Genomic DNA, 18,896 nt, shown 5'->3' on the forward strand with positions numbered 1-18,896 from the left:
CAAAATCTTTTGTGACAATACTGGAGAAATTGCCTTGGCAAAGGAATCCCAATTTCACAAGAGAACCAAGCACATCAAGAGACGCTTCAATTCCATCCGCGATCAAGTCAAGGAGGGAGACATAGAGATTTGCAAAATACATACGGATCTGAATGTTACAGACCCGTTGACTTAGCCTCTCTCACGAGAAAAACATGATCAACACCAAGACTCCATGGGTGTTAGAATCATTACAATGTAAAATAGATTATTGACTCTAGTGCAAGTGGGAGACTGAAGGAAATATGCCCTAGAGGCAATAATAAAGTTTTTATTTATATTTCCTTATATCATGATAAATGTTTATTATTCATGCTAGAATTGTATTAATCGGAAACTTAGTACATGTGTGAATACATAGACAAACAGAGTGTCACTAGTTTGCCTCTACTTGACTAGCTCGTTGAATCAATGCTGGTTATGTTTCCTAACCATAGACATGAGTTGTCATTTGATTAACGGGATCACATCATTAGAGAATGATGTGATTGACTTGACCCATCCGTTAGCTTAGCACGATGATCGTTTAGTTTGTTGCTATTACTTTCTCCATAACTATACATGTTCCTATGACTATGAGATCATGCAACTCCCGAATACCGAAGGAACACTTTGTGTGCTACCCAATGTCACCACGTAACTGGGTGATTATAAAAGTGCTCTACATGTGTCTTCGATGGTGTTTGTTGAGTTGGCATGGATCAAGATTAGGATTTGTCACTCCGATTGTCGGAGAGGTATCTCTGGGCCCTCTCACTAATGTATATCACAATAAGCCTTGCAAACAATGTAGCTAATGAGTTAGTTATGGGATGTATCATTACGGAACGAGTAAAGAGACTTGCCGGTGACAAGATTGAACTAGGTATTGAGATACCGACGATCGAATCTCGGGCAAGTAACATACCGATGACAACGGGAACAACGTATACCGTTATGCGGTTTGACCGATAAAGATCTTCGTAGAATATTTAGGAACCAATATGAGCATCCAGGTTCCGCTATTGGTTATTGACCGGAGACATGTCTCGGTCATGTCTACATAGTTCTCAAACCCGTAGGGTCCGCACGCTTAACGTTCGGTGACGATCGGTATTACGAGTTTATGTGTTTTGATGTACCGAAGGTAGTTCGGAGTCCCGGATTTGATCACGGACATAACGAGGAGTCTCGAAATGGTCGAGACGTAAAGATCAATATATTGGAAGCCTATGTTTGGACATCGGAATAGTTTCGGGTGAAAACGGGAGTATACCAGAGCACCGGGAGGTTACCGAAACCCCCCCGGAGGTATATGGGCCTTATTAGGCCTTAGTGGGGGAGAGGGGAAAGGAGCAAAGGAGCCCCCCCAAGCCCAATCCGAATTGGGAGGGGGGCTGGCCCCCTTTCCTTCCTCATCCCTCCTCCTTCCTTCTCTCCCAAATCCAACAAGGCAAGGGGAATCCTACTCCCGGTGGGAGTAGGACTCCCCTTGGGGCGCGCCTAGGAGGCCGGCCCCTCCCCCTCCTCCACTCCTTTATATACAGGGGAGGGGGCACCCCATAGACACACAAGCTGATCATTGATCTTTAGCCGTGTGCGGTGCCCCCTCCATCATAATCCACCTCGGTAATATCGTAGAGGTGCTTAGGCAAAGCCCTGTTCCGGTAGCAACATCATCATCGTCATCACGCCGTCGTGCTGACGAAGCTCTCCCTCAAAGCTCTACTGGATCGTGAGTTCGCGGGATGTCACCGAGCCGAACGTGTGCAGATCGCGGAGGTGCCGCATCTTCGGTGCTAGATCGGTCGATCGTGAAGACGTACGACTATATCAACCGCGTTGTCATAACGCTTCCGCTTACGGTCTATGAGGGTACGTAGACGATACTCTCCTCTCTCGTTGCTATGCATCACCATGATCTTGCATGTGCCTAGGAATTTTTTTTGAAATTACCGCGTTATCCAACACATACCACCATCAAACCCCCTTTAATAATAGTAAATGATAGTGTCGATCAACATGTGGCAATACAAAGATACCATTGGGCAAGAATGGGAAAAATAGTGCATTATAAAAAAAAACATTTGCGAACCAACTTGTGATTGGATGGTTAGAGGGAAGTGGTATCCCCAGCTCACCAGGGTTCAAGTCCTGATGCTCGCATTATTTCTGGATTTATTTTAGGATTTCCGACGATGCGCATTCAGTGGTGGGAGACGTTCCCGTCGATGACGAGGCGCCTACGGTAACTTCGTAAATCTCAAGATAATATGTCGGCTCAGTCTCTCGGAGGTGCTCATAGGGGTGAGTGTATGCAGGTATTTATGAGCGCTTGCTTCTGTGCTGTGTTAAAAAAATATTTTTGGTAATGTTAAAAATTTCACATCAGATTTTTAATGATTCCAGAGCAAAGACCCTCAGGCACGTCGGGTCCCGCACGTGAATCCTAGAGCGTTCGGCCCTCACACCCCTCCGAGTGAACTACGAGTCGACGAAATAAGAATGCTTTTTTTAGAACGAAGGCTCGCGAAGAGCCCGACTTTGAATTAACAAAACCATCAACCGGCCAAGAAATACAAACACACAGACCCCACGACCAAACGATACAAGGGGACACTCTAGGAGGCTTACAACTCAACGGGTCGCACAAGCTCAAAAAGAATACATGAAAACAGAGCTCGAAGCTTGTCCTAGCCGAAGACTACAGCCAAACAGCCATCTAGGGGTGAGGCACACACGAGCACGACGAGGATCTGCTTGCAACAGAGTGTGGCAAGTGAGCTCGACCAACGCCCAAATAGAAAGACAACACACATCCGCTGTCTCTCTCGCCGCAGAGGGACCCTTCCCTCTCGCCATGGCTCGCAAGGCGCCGTACCCGGCGGACTTGAGAGACGCTCACCCTAGAGCAGGGGACGTGCCAGCTTCGGGACCTGGATCAGCCGCAGCACATCACCACTTGAACATTCGAGCACTCCGCGACTGCCGCATCGCCACAACCTAGAACGCCGGAGAGCTGCAGGAAAACCACCAGGTGCAGCTACTGAAGAAAGGCAGCAGAGGCATCAAGTAAACCGACAAGCCAACGAGGAGAATGTGACACCGCCGTCACCGGACCACCCAAGCCACCCAAGCTCCGACCTATGAACCCCTCACCTGAACGCAACCCTCCCCAGGCGGCGCCCCCAAGGAAGACACGACGCACATCGCGCCGTCGCCGCCCAATCCAAGCCGGATTTTGGGCTTTCACCCGGGAGGAGGAACAGGGGTGGAAAGGGGAAAGACCTCTGCAGCACCTCCAAGGAGGAGACGGCGTCGGGGACGTCGATGCTGCCAGGCCGGCCAAGCCGGCCAACGGTTTCCCGCGGCCCAAAACCAGACCACTGAACACCCACCCACATCATACCGGCGCTCGGAGGGAGGCGACGAGAAGCGGCGGGGACGAGGGAGACAGGGGAAAGGAGCCATCCTCAGATCTGACGGGGAGGGGAAGACCTTCGCGCCGCCGCCGCCACCCGCCGTCGTCTCACCACCCGCGTGGTCGAGGCCGCCGGCCAGAGCACCCCACAAACGACGCCGGCCGAGAAGACGCCGCCGCCTCGCCAAGAAGGGCCGCCGCCCTAGATCCGAGGTCCTCCTCGAGGAAAAGAGCGACCGAGGCCTCGCCGCCACCATCACGGCCGGCCGCGCGAGCGGATCCGCCGGCTTTCTCAGGTGGCGGCGAGGGAGGGAGGGTGAGGGAGCGGCGGCGCGACGGGGAAACCCTAGTCGCCGCCCGAGTCGCCCAAAGCGGACAAGCGGGGGCCGCCAGGGGGGGGGGGGGGGGGGGCAGGAGAGCGAGGAAGGTCTCCGAAATAAGAATGCTTTGCTCAGGATTGCAATCTGGCAATCTCAGCGAACACATTTCAGAATGACAATTTCTGTTTTTAGAGCTTGCTAATTTTTCACTTTTTTTCCTGTTGATGTAGCATAACAATTTCCTTCAGCAAGTATGGCATATCCTGATCATGACAATTTTATCATTTTATATTTTTAGGCTGGCAATTCTCCATGTTGTAATTATGACAAATCTCTGAAAATGTATGGCAGTTTTGTGACAAACTTTTTATACATCATGTATTTTTTTATACTTAGAACATGATAAATCCTTATACAACAACACAAAAAATTAGCCTATTTTCGCATGACAATTCTGTAGCATTTCGCAGAGAGTGATTTTTTTAGCAAACTAAAACAATTTGTTCGTTCCTACCTGGCTGGGGGAACAACCGTTCGCTTGGTTTACCCCCAGGAAACGTCATATGTGTATTGACATCCATCATTTTCTTAACGATAAAAATGATACTAAAATGTCGTCTGTCATATGAAATCCTATAAGTAGTTGCAGGACTTTCTTTCGTTTCTAATAAGAAAAATACTTTTTCCTTGATATCTCAAAAAACATAAATCCAAACCCATAATGATTGGGATTTTTTTTAGAAAAGTTTCAATTCATTGTGCTACACATTACTATTTTTTTTTGCGTAAAGTGCTACACATTACTAGTGAATACTTCGATTCCAAGAAAACTTATACTCCAAGAAAAAATATATTTTATCTCCTCCAAGAAAACATTTTGGTTTAGTTTCGCTCCAAGAAAACTTCATACCGCCCGTACGTTACACAAAAAATCGGACGGTCCGTATCTAAACACGGGCCCAATCCTACAGAAATAAAACCAAGGCCAGATGCAGCCCGAAGCCCCGAACAGACGCGCAAGGCAAGCAGCCCATAAGCAGACGCTGCGTTGAGTCAGATTAATAACCAAGCAAGAAATAGAAGGTGCCGTGGGGAAAGGAGGAGAGCGGCGGCGGCGTCAAGGGAGGAGAAGCGATGGCGAGGAGCGATAGCTGCTTGGCGCGCATCGGCGCCGGAGTCGCCATCGGCGGCGCGGTCGGCGGAGCCGTCGGTAAGCTCCTCCCTCCCTACCTAAAACCCTAAACCCTAGCTGGCCCTGTGCCAATCCGCCCGGCGCTGGTCCGATTTCGCTTCTAGGCTTTGGTCAAAATTCGTTCAGGGCCAGGACTGATTCGTGGGGTTAGTTGCTGATCTGCGACATCCGCGTAGTAGGTTCAGGCTGTGATGTGGGCCCATGAGCTGTTGCGTCCGGTAGGAAATCTTGTTGTATCATAAAGTAGGAGATTTCCTCGCGGTGGAAGCAGACGTCTGTGACGACTTGCTGCTGAGCATCTGGAGGCTGCTCGCTCAAGTGTTGGGCTTTTATTGTTGACCCCTGTCGTAGGTGTTCGACTGGTGGTGGTGGTTAGGAATTCGGGCCACTGGTGAGAGAAGATGACTAGATCTTCTTGGTTACTTTCTGACGAGTAATATTATAGGGTCATTGATGCTAATGTGAAATGCGTGACAGATCAGAATATTCAGTTTCTGGCCCTAGTTACACAGTTCTGGGCTTGATAAGTGATAACACAAGTTAAAGACTTTTTATGTTGTTTGGATGGTGTATCTTGGCAACTGATGTTGACAAGTAGTAATAGCTCCACTCCTTCTGTTTAACAATGCTCGTGGAAACACAAAAGGTTAGATATGCTGCTTAGTCATGTTTTTGGACATTGGAGGCACAACTGGCTGTTCTGCTGAATAATTAGCGCTCTTATGGATGCTCTCAGTATTCTTAGTTTGCTCCTTCAGCTTAACAGTTCTAGAGCTACTCGCCTACTAGCAATCTCTTGATGCAATTATGAGGGAGCTGCTTATTGTTGTTTTTTGGTTTGTGTTTTCTTCTTAGTTTTCAGAACTTCAAGTGCTGGCGTAGGATATGAAATTAATATCATGGAATTAATGGGCATGTTCCCCCCCTTTTTGTGCAGGTGCTGTGTATGGGACTTATGCCGCTATCAGATTGAGGGTAATCTTTTTTTGCTTTTTAATACATGAGCTACTTTGTGGTAGAACACCACCACTTGTTTTTTTGGGTCTGTATTTTCATGCCACACTTGATGTGTTAAAGTTCAGAAATTACTAGTTTATATGGTGCTCAAAATCAGTAAATTAGAAGTTCAGCCACTGTTCTGCTCTTTATCTTTTATAATCATAACTCTCATTTTTCCACCTCAGCCACCTCATATCTTTTTTTAAATGATTAACTAAAAAAAGCCTGCGCTAGTCAACAGTTAGTATTTGAAATTTCAAAGCTTTCTTTAATTAAACATGCTACTATTCAACGCACAACACACTGAAAGCAAAACTTACATCATAATCCTGAAAAAAAGGCAAAGTAAGCATTAAATCTACCAGTTTATAATTTGCTGTATGAAACACATCACATCACTTCACCTGCATTGTTTTAGCTGATTTAATTTAATCTACAAGCAAACGCGTCATTGAATTTGCGAGTGCTCACCGGTGTGATCTGATTTTGTTTCAGGTCCCTGGGCTGCTGAAGATCAGACACATCGGACAGGCCACTGTTGGCAGCGCTGCGGTATTCGGGCTTTTCCTGGGAGCTGGGAGCTTGATACACTGTGGGAAAAATTACTAGATCACGTCAAGTTACCTCTGGTTTTACTAGGTTTTAAAGGATTGTCTTGTCTTAGGTAAAACATTTGTTTGATCTTGAAGGAACAGTGGAGTTCTGCTACTATTTACTCGGTCCTGGTTTTTGATATGTTTGCGCTACTGTTGATGTGAAAATAAAATCTTTCATCATCTGTATGAGAATTTAAGTGGTGAAAGCAGGATTCATGAGAAAAAGACTTATTGTTGTATTAAAGTCACTTTGTCGTTCTTAGTAAAAGAAATAAACCATTTTCTGCTGACATTGAACGGGGTGAGGGGAAGGTGACGTTTTGTTGATGTTGTGTATGCTCCCTCTGTTTACAAATACTCCTAAGATGGTCTGGATATTTCAATGTGGAGTACATACCAAAAAACACTAAAACATGTCTATAAATCCAGACAACAGTTTTTGAAAGAGACCAGTTGAATGTGCAAGTTCTTGCCTGACTCTAGGTGGCGTTTTTACAGAACGTAAAATTTCACTCATCCTTAGCCGCGCGCCTTGTTCTTCTTTTCAACTTTGGCGTTTACTTATAATTAAACAAATTGTTTGTTACCTACTCCTTCCGTTCCTAAATATTTGTCTTTCTAGCATTTTAAATAGACTACAACATACAGATGTATGTAGACATATTTTAAAGCGTAGATTTACTCATTTTGCTTCATATGTAGTCATTTGTTGAAATCTCTAGAAAGACAAATATTTGAGAAGAGAGACAAATATTTGGGAACGGAGGGAGTACAATACAGGGGAAAAGGAAATCAGGATGGGATCAGGCTCATGTGTGACTCCATTTACTTCCGGGACACAATGCTTGATTGTCGGTAACCACAGCTCCTCCTGTCTCACAGTAATCTGAGGGGTTCAAGATTGTTTGCACGATTCACATTCGATCACAAGGAGAAAATTTTCAGATCATTCGCAAGCTGAGCCCCCCTTCAATAGGCAAATGCCGCCATGGCCGGGGCATCCATAGCATGTTCCATATAGAAGTTCGAGCCCGCAGCGAACGCCCTGCAAGAGTATCGTGGATCCAGGATCCACGTGGAAGCTAGCGTTAAGATTGTTTAAGCCTTGTTTGGTTTAATGCACGTAGGACTGAGGGGGATTTTGAATTGCAAGGAATTTAATCCCCTTTGACCCCTTCAAACCTCTCCAAACCGAACCAGGCCTTACAAGAGTTATGTCACAGGACATTTTGACAAACCAACAAACTGAAGTACTTAATATACACACATCACTGTTTCAGCCTATCAATTTTACTAGTAGCTATAGTACAATCTTATGTACAGAGACATGAGATATCCATTATGCCTTATTATCTGCCATTTCAAAAATATGGGATCGACTGAACTAAGACTACAACACACTTGCTGGTTACAACTTCAGGACTCTTACATTCGGTTTGGAATACTTAAACTATGGGGTTATCTGCCTTCACAAGCCGATCAGGGCACGAGGTCTGTGCTCAATGGTCAACAAAGGCATACCAGACTGTGAAACAGCTCGTACGAACCCCATGTTAGCAGTCAAAGTGGGAGCACGCCAGCGGTCACCTGTACCAAAAACAACCTTGTTCTTCATGGCAAGCTTCCTTGTTGTTGGAAGATCCATCATACGTGCTGAAGGACTGTCTGGCACAATTCTGCAGGTCCAAAAGCACTTGCTAAGTATGCGGTAGATGACTGACCGGGGCAAACAGAATTGAAGACCATTCACATGCATAAAATTACGGTACATGACAATATACGGTAAACAGAGAGAACGGACAACTATAGTTTCCTAGTTTAGCAATATTATATGGATGGCTGCATATTTGTGTGATCAAGAGAAAGCTTAGCTAATTAACAAGCCAACAAAGAGACAAGAATACCAACCAAGGCTACATGAATACTGAATGGTAAACAGAGTGAAATGACCATCAGTGTGATAAAAGGACGAACACACTGAACATATCCTTCTTCGAGTATGAGAGTACAATGACGGGATTGAAATGGAGAATGGAACGTATACCGTGCTGACAACGTAGGGTCTCACAATGCTATTTATCTCCCAATATATTCCTCTCTAGCTTACATATAGTGACACAGAAATACAAAAAGGTAGGACAAAAAAGGGCATCGTCATCAACCAAGAAAACTGTGTAAGAAGCTAGCTTGTTGACACCAAAATAGGTCCCCTTTACGTGAAGTGAAGTAATGAAGTTAACACTTTTTCCAGCATCACTAAGCAAATGTAACAGACCGAAGGCTAAAAATGAATTGGTCATGAAACTGGAAGCTGATAATGAATTAGTGAATTAGAGTTCAGATCAAACTTTCTGTATACATGGAAACACCCTTTATTTTCTGATGGCAAATATCTCTCTCTCACTTTTTTCTTCTAGTTCTGTCACACTTACAAAGTGTCTAGATCAAGTCTGCACTACAAGTTTTCCCTTCAAAAATAAGAAGGAAAAATGACTGCAAAATCAGAAGCAGAAAGAAACTACCGAGTAAATCTGCTGCGAAATCAAAGGTAGGCTATGGAATCACAACTGAAAACTAGACTTTATACTAGACAGATAAAGGGGCATCAGTGTTATCTAATATTCCCTCTGATCGCAAATGTAGGTGGTTAAATGAACTTGACCAGATAAAGGCAGGTCATGTAATAAACATTGAAAACTAGAGTTGATACTGGAGAATTAAAGGCCCATTAGAATTACGAAATATAAAGAATTTATGCTTGCGTAACTCATAGAAACAAAGTTGTATAAGAAGGCTCACATAAGTTGTTTCAGTAATTGACTTGCTCTGGTTTTCTCCTCTGGCCCACCACACATTGAAACAATTTCGTTGAACTCTGAGTTAACCGCTTCACATATGATACACTTCTTTCCGTCCACTGCTTTCCCCAGCTCAACAAATATTGGAGACTGGAGCTCGGATTGCACCTGCGAGAAAGTATGAATACATCCTATTAAGTTCAACACAAGATTTACAGCTCTTATTGGCAAATATTCCTCTACTTGTGTTTTTGAATAAACAGGTTTCGCTCATAGCAATATGAATACATCCTATGTACTTTTGAATTCTGCTTATCATCTTCAGTGGACTATAGAAACATATGATGTATAGTATGCACTTTAATTTTGTCGATATTTACAGTCAGGATTTATCAAACAGCATTAGAAACTCGAAGTCAATTAACTAGATGAACTAGATTATTTATGAACACACTCTTCTAGGTTGAAAATCAAATGTTTCCAAAGCACCTGATCCATGACGAACTTGTAGTTGCACTTGAACCTGGCCCTGGTCTCCGCCTCCGGTGCACCCATCAGCTTCCCCACCCCGCCATTGCTGATACCTGATACTATTGCAATAAGAGCTGTTGTGTCTAGATTCACCATCTCCATGGAGTTCATCCTCATCTTCCCCAAGAAGTCAGCAAACAAACAACCCTCCAATTGGTCACCGCTCCCCTCCTCCACCTCCCGGAGCGGTGGCGGTAACAATACTTCACCACCACCATCCACCACTTCAATCTCGAACGCCCTAAAGCGCCTTATCTCCTCATTGGGGTGGAAGCTGACGCTAACCCAGCCGTCTTCCTCCTTGTCGTCCTCGGCCTCGCCAACGAATTCCGCTAGCAAGTCGACCTCCACGGCCCTGAACTCATCGGCGAGCCCGAACACGATGTCCGCGCCGACGCCACGGGCGAAGGCGAGTAGCAGCTTCTCGGGGCGGGTTGCCGGCGGAGCGGAGCGCGCGGCATCCAACACGGCCGCGACGCGGGAGCTGAGGCCCTTGCGCGGGACCCACTGGAAACCCGAAGGGTTGCGCGCGGAGAGGAGCACCCACGCGGGTCGGGAGCGGAAGGCGCAGGCGAAGTCCACGCCCGGGAGGGGCGAGAGGCGGGACGGCGAGCGCACGGCGGGGTGGGTGAGGAGGAGGTGGAGCGCCGCGAGGTGGGGCAGGTTGGAGGAGAGCGGCCTGGCGGGGTCGGGGTGGCTACTCGAGGCAAGGAACCGCAGCTCGGCCGCGACGAGGCGGAGGAGGGAGCGCAGAGCGGGGTGGCGCGGCAGGGAGGGCGACGCGGCGAGGCGATCGTGCAGCGCGCGGCACCGCGCCCGCGCGAGCTCCAGCTCGGTGGGGCAGGCGGCGGCGGGAGGCTCGGCCATTTTCGCTGCGGCGCTCCTCTGCTCCAGGAACCAGGAGGCGGCCGGATTCGCGTCGAGTTGGGGAAGAACCAGGCGTGGGTCGAGGCGGGCCGGCCCAGTTGCGGCGGAGGCCTTGGACCTAGTTGCCGACTGGCCCAAACGAGTCGTCCGTTCTGGCGTATAAGAAGGCCAGAAATGTAACCGTTGGGCTGGGGTCATTTTGAAACCGCACCGTGGCATTTGGTCTCTTTCGGCCGCCTCCCCCTTCTCCAATTCCCACCCCCCAAGCGACGAACTCCCGCCGCCGCCGGCCGCTCCCACGGCGAGCTAGCTCGCCCGAAGCGCCGTGCCTCGCTGGATCCGAGACCGCACGGGCTTCCGGATCTCGGTTCGCCGGTACGTTTCTCTAGATCTACACCCTCTCCTTGGTTTCGCACATCCCGATTTGGTGCCGCCACCATCGATGTGTGCTTCGTCTCGTCGATTCGGCGTGTCCCGTCGTTTCTGTTTCGTGCGTTCTGTGGCGTGCTATGTTTTGCATCCGGGCGCCATGCCTTGTGGTGGCCGGAGTCGCGCGGTGATTCGTCCGGCCACTGCTCAGGCTATGCTGTCACGAGCCGTGGAGAAACGCCTAGGGTTTGTGGTATTTGTCAGATTCCGTTTAAAATTGGAATGCTACGCTGAATTTCCCTGTCTAACTTTTGAATCTTACTCTGGGGGAGCAACAGGTAGTTGTTGATATTTTCCCTCTCTCTTGGTTCAGTTCTGGTTGTTCGTCTAGTGGATATATTCTATCCCGTGGTTAGCCTCGCAAGCCATCGCAAAATTTGGTACCAATATTGGGCACTACTTGCAATTATCATATTTGGTGGGTGTTAACCAGGAGTTTGGAACCTCCTAGGCTAGAACTACTTGCCACAGACCACAGAAGGGGAAGTTTAGGGTTCCCCTCCTTTTATTTCTTTGCACAGCCGCTACCTGTGTTCTCTGTCACTCCATAGTCACATCTCTCTTCTATCCTCTCCTCTCTGCTTCAGAGTTCCCTGTTAAGCTCACAGCAAAACCAAACCCCTAGTTTTTTTGGAACTTATATACCAAACCCCATGTTCCTCTCTCCCATCCTTGCTGCAGTTGGGCTAGCACAATTTGGTGCTAGTTTACATTTTAGATATATTTACACAAGTAGAGACTTTGCATCAGAAATTCGGCACTTTTGTTTGTAAAGATGGTTTGTGTTGGAACCATGAGGACTAGATTTTATTGGTGTGTGTGTGTCATCAGTAATTTAGTAAACCTAGGAGATACTATGACTAAAGAGGTTGATATAGCTATTTCTCTACGTTTTCTTAGTGCTATACTGTACTTTTTATTGCAACTTACCAATGTACTTGTATGCAAGCCCCATTTGTGCTCTGTTTGATTTTAGAACACATTACTGTAAGAAAGATGTCTAATACATCATTAGTCCATTATTGTAGCGCTTGGAGCTGAGAATGGTCGAGGGGAAAAGTGTTCAAGTTGACGTCGAGAAAGGACTTAATCAAATGCCTAATGATAGCAATTCAACTAGCCCTGCAACTATGCAGAAGATGAAACCTGATATGGATGATTCTGGGAGAAGAACTGAATCACCAACTCCAGAGAAGCCTGAGTCTGGAAGGGAGGAGATTGTTGTCAGCTCATTGGCAACTAATTTACTTTCAGAGAGGTACAAGGACAGATTAGCTGAGAAGCTGTTGGGAAATGAGGATGAAACAGACGATGAAGATGATAATGAATTTGCTTTGCCTGATGGCAGCCAATCTCCAGTTTCAAATGAACTTCTTGAGAAGTGAGACATTTTTCTATTTTCATCTCATATATGATGCATCCTTTTGCTGCCTAGCCTTGATTGTCCATCGTTCTTTTTCTAACAATGTCAGACACAAGAATTTGCTTACTCTTTTCAACCGGATGGAGAGTTCTATAAGGTTGCTGCGCCTGAGGAAGAAGATGACTACATTTACCAACATTGCAACCCAGGTGGAAGTACTCACTAAGAGGTATTAATGACAACGAGAAATGTCTGTCTGTAAAATCATTATCCATATATTGGAGTCTGATACGTTTGTTCTTCATTGCAGAAAGTTCTTGTACTCTCATTTGGCCCAGATGAAGCATTTATTCCCAGAAGCAATCCAGATAAATAGGATACTCTTGCATGATCAGAAAAGCCTATGCATGTATGCTGACATGGAAATTACACTTCTGAAGGACGCTGTGGAATGTAGTAATCCTCAAGAGTCTCCAGCCATTGCAATTTGTGAGGCTTTTCGCTCAAAGCTTTTATGCTTCTTGGGATCTCATCATAAGGTACTAAACTTAGTTCAACTGCTAGTTTTCCTTTGTTTTTGTATGACACACTCTGTAACTTGCTTGGAGCACCTCAAGACCTCTCAATCGCAGTTCCCAACAGCTTCATCGTCTGTTTCATCCTCAAACTTACTTGGTTCCTTATTCTTATCTCTAATAGTTTTCGCTGTATGACATGTCCTGTAACTTGCTTGGAGCACCTTAAGACCTCTGAACCGCAGTTCCTTATTTTTCATCTTTAATAGTTTTTGCTGTATGACATGTCCTGTAACATGCTTGGAGCACCCCCAAGCCTCTCAACTCTAGTTCCTTATTTTTCTTCTCTAATAACCCTTTTTATGGTCATGATCATTTTCTTAGCATTCTTGTTGGAATTTTTATGTATGCAGGATATCGATGTTCCTGAGGCCACACTACCAGAACCCTTTAATTTAAGGGAGGGGCTATATCTTGATGCACTGCATAATGGCCATTCTGCTGAAGGAGTTCTTGAATTTTCCTCGGAAAATGGATTTTCAAATGCTTCTCACTTCCCACAATCTTTTCAAAAACTTATGTCCCAGAAGAGTATTACTAAAGTTACTGAAAAGACTCGACTACTTTCTGATCCAGTAGAAGTGACCTCCCTGGGTGCTGATGATACCGGAGGTCCAGATAGAAGCTCTAACAAGCATGTCTCGGTTCCAGTCAGTACCAATATTTCTGATACTCCAAGCCGCCGTTCGATCTCTTTCTGTGAAAACAGTACACCAAAGCAAGGCATCTCAAATTCACCATCGATGGCTGAAACACCGGCAATGCAGACACCAAAAAGGCCATTGCCCACTCTAGTTGCGAAACATGAAACCTCAAGTAGACCTGGCTCTGAACCACGATCTACCAATTCAGCCCGCAGATCACTAATAATGTTCTCACCATCAAAGTTTGATGAAAGCCCTTCTGATCATGGTCCTGACACTTCAAAACTTGACAAGGATGGGGTGACTTCTATCACAGAACCTGAGGTTACAACTGGAAAATGCCTTTTCCCAGAAGAAGCATTTACTTTTACCGTGGTATGTGACTTTATTCTTATGCCTGGATATATGTGTTTTCGCATATGGGTTAATGCATACTGGAAGATGATTTTCTTAAATGCCATCAGGAATTGCATAACTACATAACAGATATGTTTGCTGCATTCTCATTGATTTAAATTTTTGACTGTGCAATGCATCATATATGCCATTTTATTCTCATAAACATGATTATAGTATAAATTGTATCGAATAAACCTCTTAGCGAGTAAGAAGGTTGGCAGTGTACTAAACAATTCTGCAGTAATTTTGTTGTTGTTGAAGTAATGCCAAAAGGTATATTCATTTGCTTCAAAAATTTATGCTTCGAAATTAGTCAGCATTAGAGTACTGGTAACTAGCAGTAAAATGCCAATTATCTTGTGGATATCATAACCTGAGCTGAGGCACACTGCAGGGTGAAAATGCACTGTATAAGAAAGAATGTACTTACGTAGTCATCGTTGGTTATTGTCTTCATTTTCCATATTTCATGTACTTACCTAGCACCTTACTTGCAGGAAAATGATAACAAAACCAATCAAGTATCCTCAATGAATTCCCAGGAAAAGCTAGATTCTTTACGTGTCACATTCGACATAGTCTGTGGTATCTCTGGATCAACCAAGAATTCACTAATCACTAAACAGGAACTCTTTCACAATATTCTTGCTAATAACTTGGAGATAGAAGAGACAGGTACATAGTTGATCTAGCTGCTCCAACCTTTCTGTACTCAATCTTTCTCAAAGCTGTACTTATTGTCCTTTCTCTTTCCCATGTCTGGCCTGTCACTTAACAGGAGAGATAGAAGAACAGTTGCATATCTTAGAAGATCTCTCTCCTGATTGGATATCAAAGGAGCTACGTGGTGGAGAAATTCTTTACAGGCAAGCCCCATGTGATGTTTTGTTTATTAGCACAATTTTATGTGTTCTGTAGTTATAAATATTTTATTGAAGGCATTAAGTATTGACACCGTTTTTTTACCCATGTCAGCATTAAGCAAATACCAGATCAGAAGTCAGTTCGGGAAAGACTCACAGAAGTCATTTGAGATGAGACAATCTGTGCAAAGCCGAAGAACCTAAAAAAGCTGTATGTGCTGATTTCTCGGGATTTGACCAGCATATGGAATCATCTGGATTGCACATCGAGTGCTTTACCGAAATACTAGCTTTTGCTGAATGGAGCACTGAACTCTGGTTGCTTACCATTTGCTGAATGCTGTAACCTAGATGCAACCGTGCAAGAGAATCTCTTGCATGCTCTGTAGAATTCGACAAAATGTTTTCTATGGTGTTAACTGTCTTTGGTATCTGCTCTGTGACCACTTAAGTTACTCCTGCAAATGTGAATGATGTGTATGTTTTGTGTCTCCAAATTCTTTATGCACCACACTGCTCACTATTATATGCTTGAAGATCACACACAAGAACTTATCGTCGGTGCTAAACCATAGGCTGCACTGTTTATTTTATAAAATCACGCAATCATATACATAATCTGGCCTCCCTATAGGACATGACAACGAAAATTATATACATGACACTCAACGGACAAAGTGCTACGAGCACAGCCAGCAACCTGCGCCTACTTTTGTTTTGAAAACGAAGGTGCTCACTCGTCAGATGTAACACCCCGGATATGATTTACCCGATATGTAATCCAACTCTTGCCGTTTCCGGCGTTAAGTTATTTTATTTTCTCGGGTTTGGGTTTTTGTCTCCGTATGTTGTTGTCGTTGTCATGCATCTCATATCATGTCATCATGTGCATTGCATTTGCATACGTGTTCATCTCATGCATCCGAGCATTTTCCCCGTTGTCCGTTTTGCATTCCGGCACTTCGTTCTCCTCCGGTGGTCATTTCTACCTTTATTTCGTGTGTGGGGATTAAACATTTCCGGATTGGACCGAGACTTGCCAAGCGGCCTTGGTTTACTACCGGTAGACCGCCTTTCAAGTTTCGTACCATTTGGACTTCGTTTGATGCTCCAACGGTTAACCGAGGGACCGAAAAGGCCTCGTGTGTGTTGCAGCCCAACACCCCTCCAATTTGGCCCAAAACCCACCAAAACCCTCTCCATCATCTAGAGCGTTCGATCACGATCGCGTGGCCGAAAACCGCACCTCATTTGGACACTCCTAGCTCCCTCTACCTCTATATAAAGACCACCCTCTCGAAATCCCGGATCCCCTCCTTCAAACCCTAAAAATTCGTCTCCGCCGCCACCGGACACGTCCGGACGGCGCCGGACGCGTCCGCCCGCCGCCGCCGTCTAACGAGCAGCCGCCACGTGGCGCCCCCGTGACCACATCACCGCCCCGCGCCGCCGGCCCGCGAGGCCCGTACGGGGCCCCCGAGGCCCGCGCGCCCCGCCGCCTCCCGGCTCGCCTCGCCCGCCGCCATCCGCCGCCTTCCTGCCGGCGTTCGTCCGCTCCTCCACGCCGGCGGCCGTCACTTCGCTGGAAGCCGGCGCCGCCCGCTCCTCCTCCGGCGGCCGGACCTGCCTCGCCGGCCACCGCCATCGCCACCGCCGCCCCGGGCGTCTTCTCCTCCTCCGGCAGCCTCCAACGAGCTCCGACATCGTCCCCGCCCCTGGTGAACAGTCTTTCCGGCGATCCTCGTAAACCGCGCCCGGCCGGATCTAGATCTGGGATTTGTCTCGGGTTGACTTTTTGCCCGAAACCCTAATTATTTTGTCATGTTCATTGCATCGTAACTTTGCATCCGTAGCTCCGTTTTGGTCATATAGCATATCAAAATGTTCGTCTCAAAGAGCACATCATTTCATCTCACTGCATCATTTTCATTTGAGTTCATCTTGATGTCCAAAATGCTGTTGGAAAAGTGCTATTTGAGATAATTGTCAGATCTGCTGCTCCAATTAGATATTTGTCATTTTTGCCATGATTATTGTGTGCATGATATGCCCCTGAGCTCTACACGTGTTTTATTATATGTTTTGCCATCTTTCCAGAGGTGCAACCCATGTATTTTTGTGATGTGTGTGGTGACTAGCACAAGCTTGCAAAGTGGAGCATTCGTTAATGCTGATTTCAGGGACTTAGCATTTCCACTAAGTCCTTGATCTGTTTATCTCAATATGCCATATGTTCATGTTGTTTCCTAGTGATCCGTGCCTCTTTTGAGGATGATCAGTAAGGATGATTTGTTAATCTTGTAGTGCTCTATCCATCCATGTCTTTGTTTGCAATTATGAAGCAGCCTAGCTTGAGTCAATCGAGCTCTACTTTTTCTATTTCGTGAATCTGGGCAGATTGTTTACTTGTTAGCGATTTTGCCGAGGATGTTGTAATTGATCTGTGCATGCTATGTTAATGTTCTTACCATGTCTAGCTTGTATAATGTGTATTATTGATGGGTATATGCTTAGATTGTCATGACTTGCTCTGTAGTGAGTGTATCGAGCTCGTTAACATGCCTACTTGTTTTCTGATTTGCATGCTCCAGTTTTTCACCAAGTCTGTGATCTGATTATGTTTTTGCCATGTTCACATGCTTGCAAATGTATTTTCTGATCCCTTTCGGCTCAAGGTCACCAAGGGACTTTTGTTAAGCTCTTTGAGTAGCTCCATGCCATGCTTTACTTTGCCATGTTCAGGTCCTGTAGCATATAGTTTTCATGCTCCAAAGTATGCTATCTGATCTGAAATTCCAGACAAGTGTTAATTTCACTAAGTCTGAAATCTGTTTATCAAATGCATTTTTTGCCATGCTTGTTTGAACCTGTTAATGGATGAATTAGCCGTAGCTCAGTGTTCATCTTTTGTTAATCATCATGAATGGATCCCTGCCATGTATTTTGATGCCATGTTTGAGTGCTGTAGCATGTTCATCTTGTTGCATTTAGATGGCTACTTGCTGTAAATCGCAGATCGGTGTCATTTTTGAATCGCTTGCCATTTCCAAACCGTAACTCCAATTCCGGCGTTCTTTATATCGCTTTCAAGCGTTTTCATCTCATCTTTCCAGTGGCACACTTGGATTTCCATGTTGAGGCCAGGTTCATGCATCTCTTGACAAATCTTGCATATGCATCCCGCATCGCATCCCGCATAGCATACCATCTTTGCATCATGTTGTTTGAGTTTTCACGTGGTTGATTGCGTTCCTTTTGCTTGTTTGTCTTGTTTGGGTAGAGCCGGGAGACGAGTTCGCTAACGAGGAGCCCGTTGAGTTTGCTTTCGAGGATCCAGTCAACTCTGACAACTTTGCAGGCAAGATGATCATACCCTCGAAATCACTACTATCTTTGCTTTGCTAGATGCTCGCTCTTTTGCTATGCCTATGCTACGATGCCTACCACTTGCTTATCATGCCTCCCAAATTGCCATGTCAAACCTCTAACCCACCATGTCCTAGCAAACCATTGATTGGCTATGTTACCGCTTTGCTCAGCCCCTCTTATAGCGTTGCTAGTTGCAGGTGAAGATTGGAGGCTTGTTCCTATTCGGAACATTATTTACTTGTTGGGATATCATTATATTATCTTGTTATCTTAATGCATCTATATACTTGGTAAAGGATGGAAGGCTCGGCCTCTCGCCTAGTGTTTTGTTCCACTCTTGCCGCCCTAGTTTCCGTCATATCGGTGTTATGTTCCCGGATTTTGCGTTCCTTACGCGGTTGGGTGATAATGGGAACCCCTTGACAGTCCGCCTTGAATAAAACTCCTCCAGCAATGCCCAACCTTGGTTTTACCATTTGCCACCTAGCCTTTTCCCTTGGGTTTCGCGGACT

The 18,896-nt window shown here is 45.7% G+C and overlaps 3 protein-coding genes across 3 annotated transcripts; 2 read left to right on the top strand and 1 right to left on the bottom strand.

Moving 5' to 3' along the window:
- The first annotated feature begins 4,755 nt into the window (after positions 1 to 4,755).
- Positions 4,756 to 6,836, top strand: LOC125506911 (reactive oxygen species modulator 1). The gene is made up of 3 exons (XM_048671617.1): positions 4,756 to 4,969; positions 5,889 to 5,926; positions 6,446 to 6,836. Exons 1-3 carry the CDS (start codon positions 4,894 to 4,896, stop codon positions 6,557 to 6,559), a joined length of 228 nt encoding a protein of 75 aa, XP_048527574.1. The 5' UTR covers positions 4,756 to 4,893; the 3' UTR covers positions 6,560 to 6,836.
- A 937-nt stretch (positions 6,837 to 7,773) lies between these two features.
- Positions 7,774 to 10,961, bottom strand: LOC125506930 (UPF0415 protein C7orf25 homolog). Its single transcript, XM_048671637.1, has 3 exons — positions 9,834 to 10,961; positions 9,346 to 9,512; positions 7,774 to 8,222 (listed from the first exon to the last, which is right to left on the bottom strand). Exons 1-3 carry the CDS (start codon positions 10,959 to 10,961, stop codon positions 8,015 to 8,017), a joined length of 1,503 nt encoding a protein of 500 aa, XP_048527594.1. The 3' UTR covers positions 7,774 to 8,014.
- Positions 10,943 to 15,499, top strand: LOC125506919 (CDT1-like protein a, chloroplastic). Its single transcript, XM_048671628.1, has 8 exons — positions 10,943 to 11,117; positions 12,200 to 12,552; positions 12,644 to 12,763; positions 12,845 to 13,073; positions 13,463 to 14,128; positions 14,650 to 14,827; positions 14,931 to 15,018; positions 15,128 to 15,499. Exons 2-8 carry the CDS (start codon positions 12,215 to 12,217, stop codon positions 15,183 to 15,185), a joined length of 1,677 nt encoding a protein of 558 aa, XP_048527585.1. The 5' UTR covers positions 10,943 to 11,117; positions 12,200 to 12,214; the 3' UTR covers positions 15,186 to 15,499.
- Positions 15,500 to 18,896: the final 3,397 nt, after the last annotated feature.

The sequence above is a fragment of the Triticum urartu genome, chromosome 1 (genome assembly GCF_003073215.2).
Source record: "Triticum urartu cultivar G1812 chromosome 1, Tu2.1, whole genome shotgun sequence".
In the NCBI taxonomy this organism is placed as follows: Eukaryota; Viridiplantae; Streptophyta; class Magnoliopsida; order Poales; family Poaceae; genus Triticum; species Triticum urartu.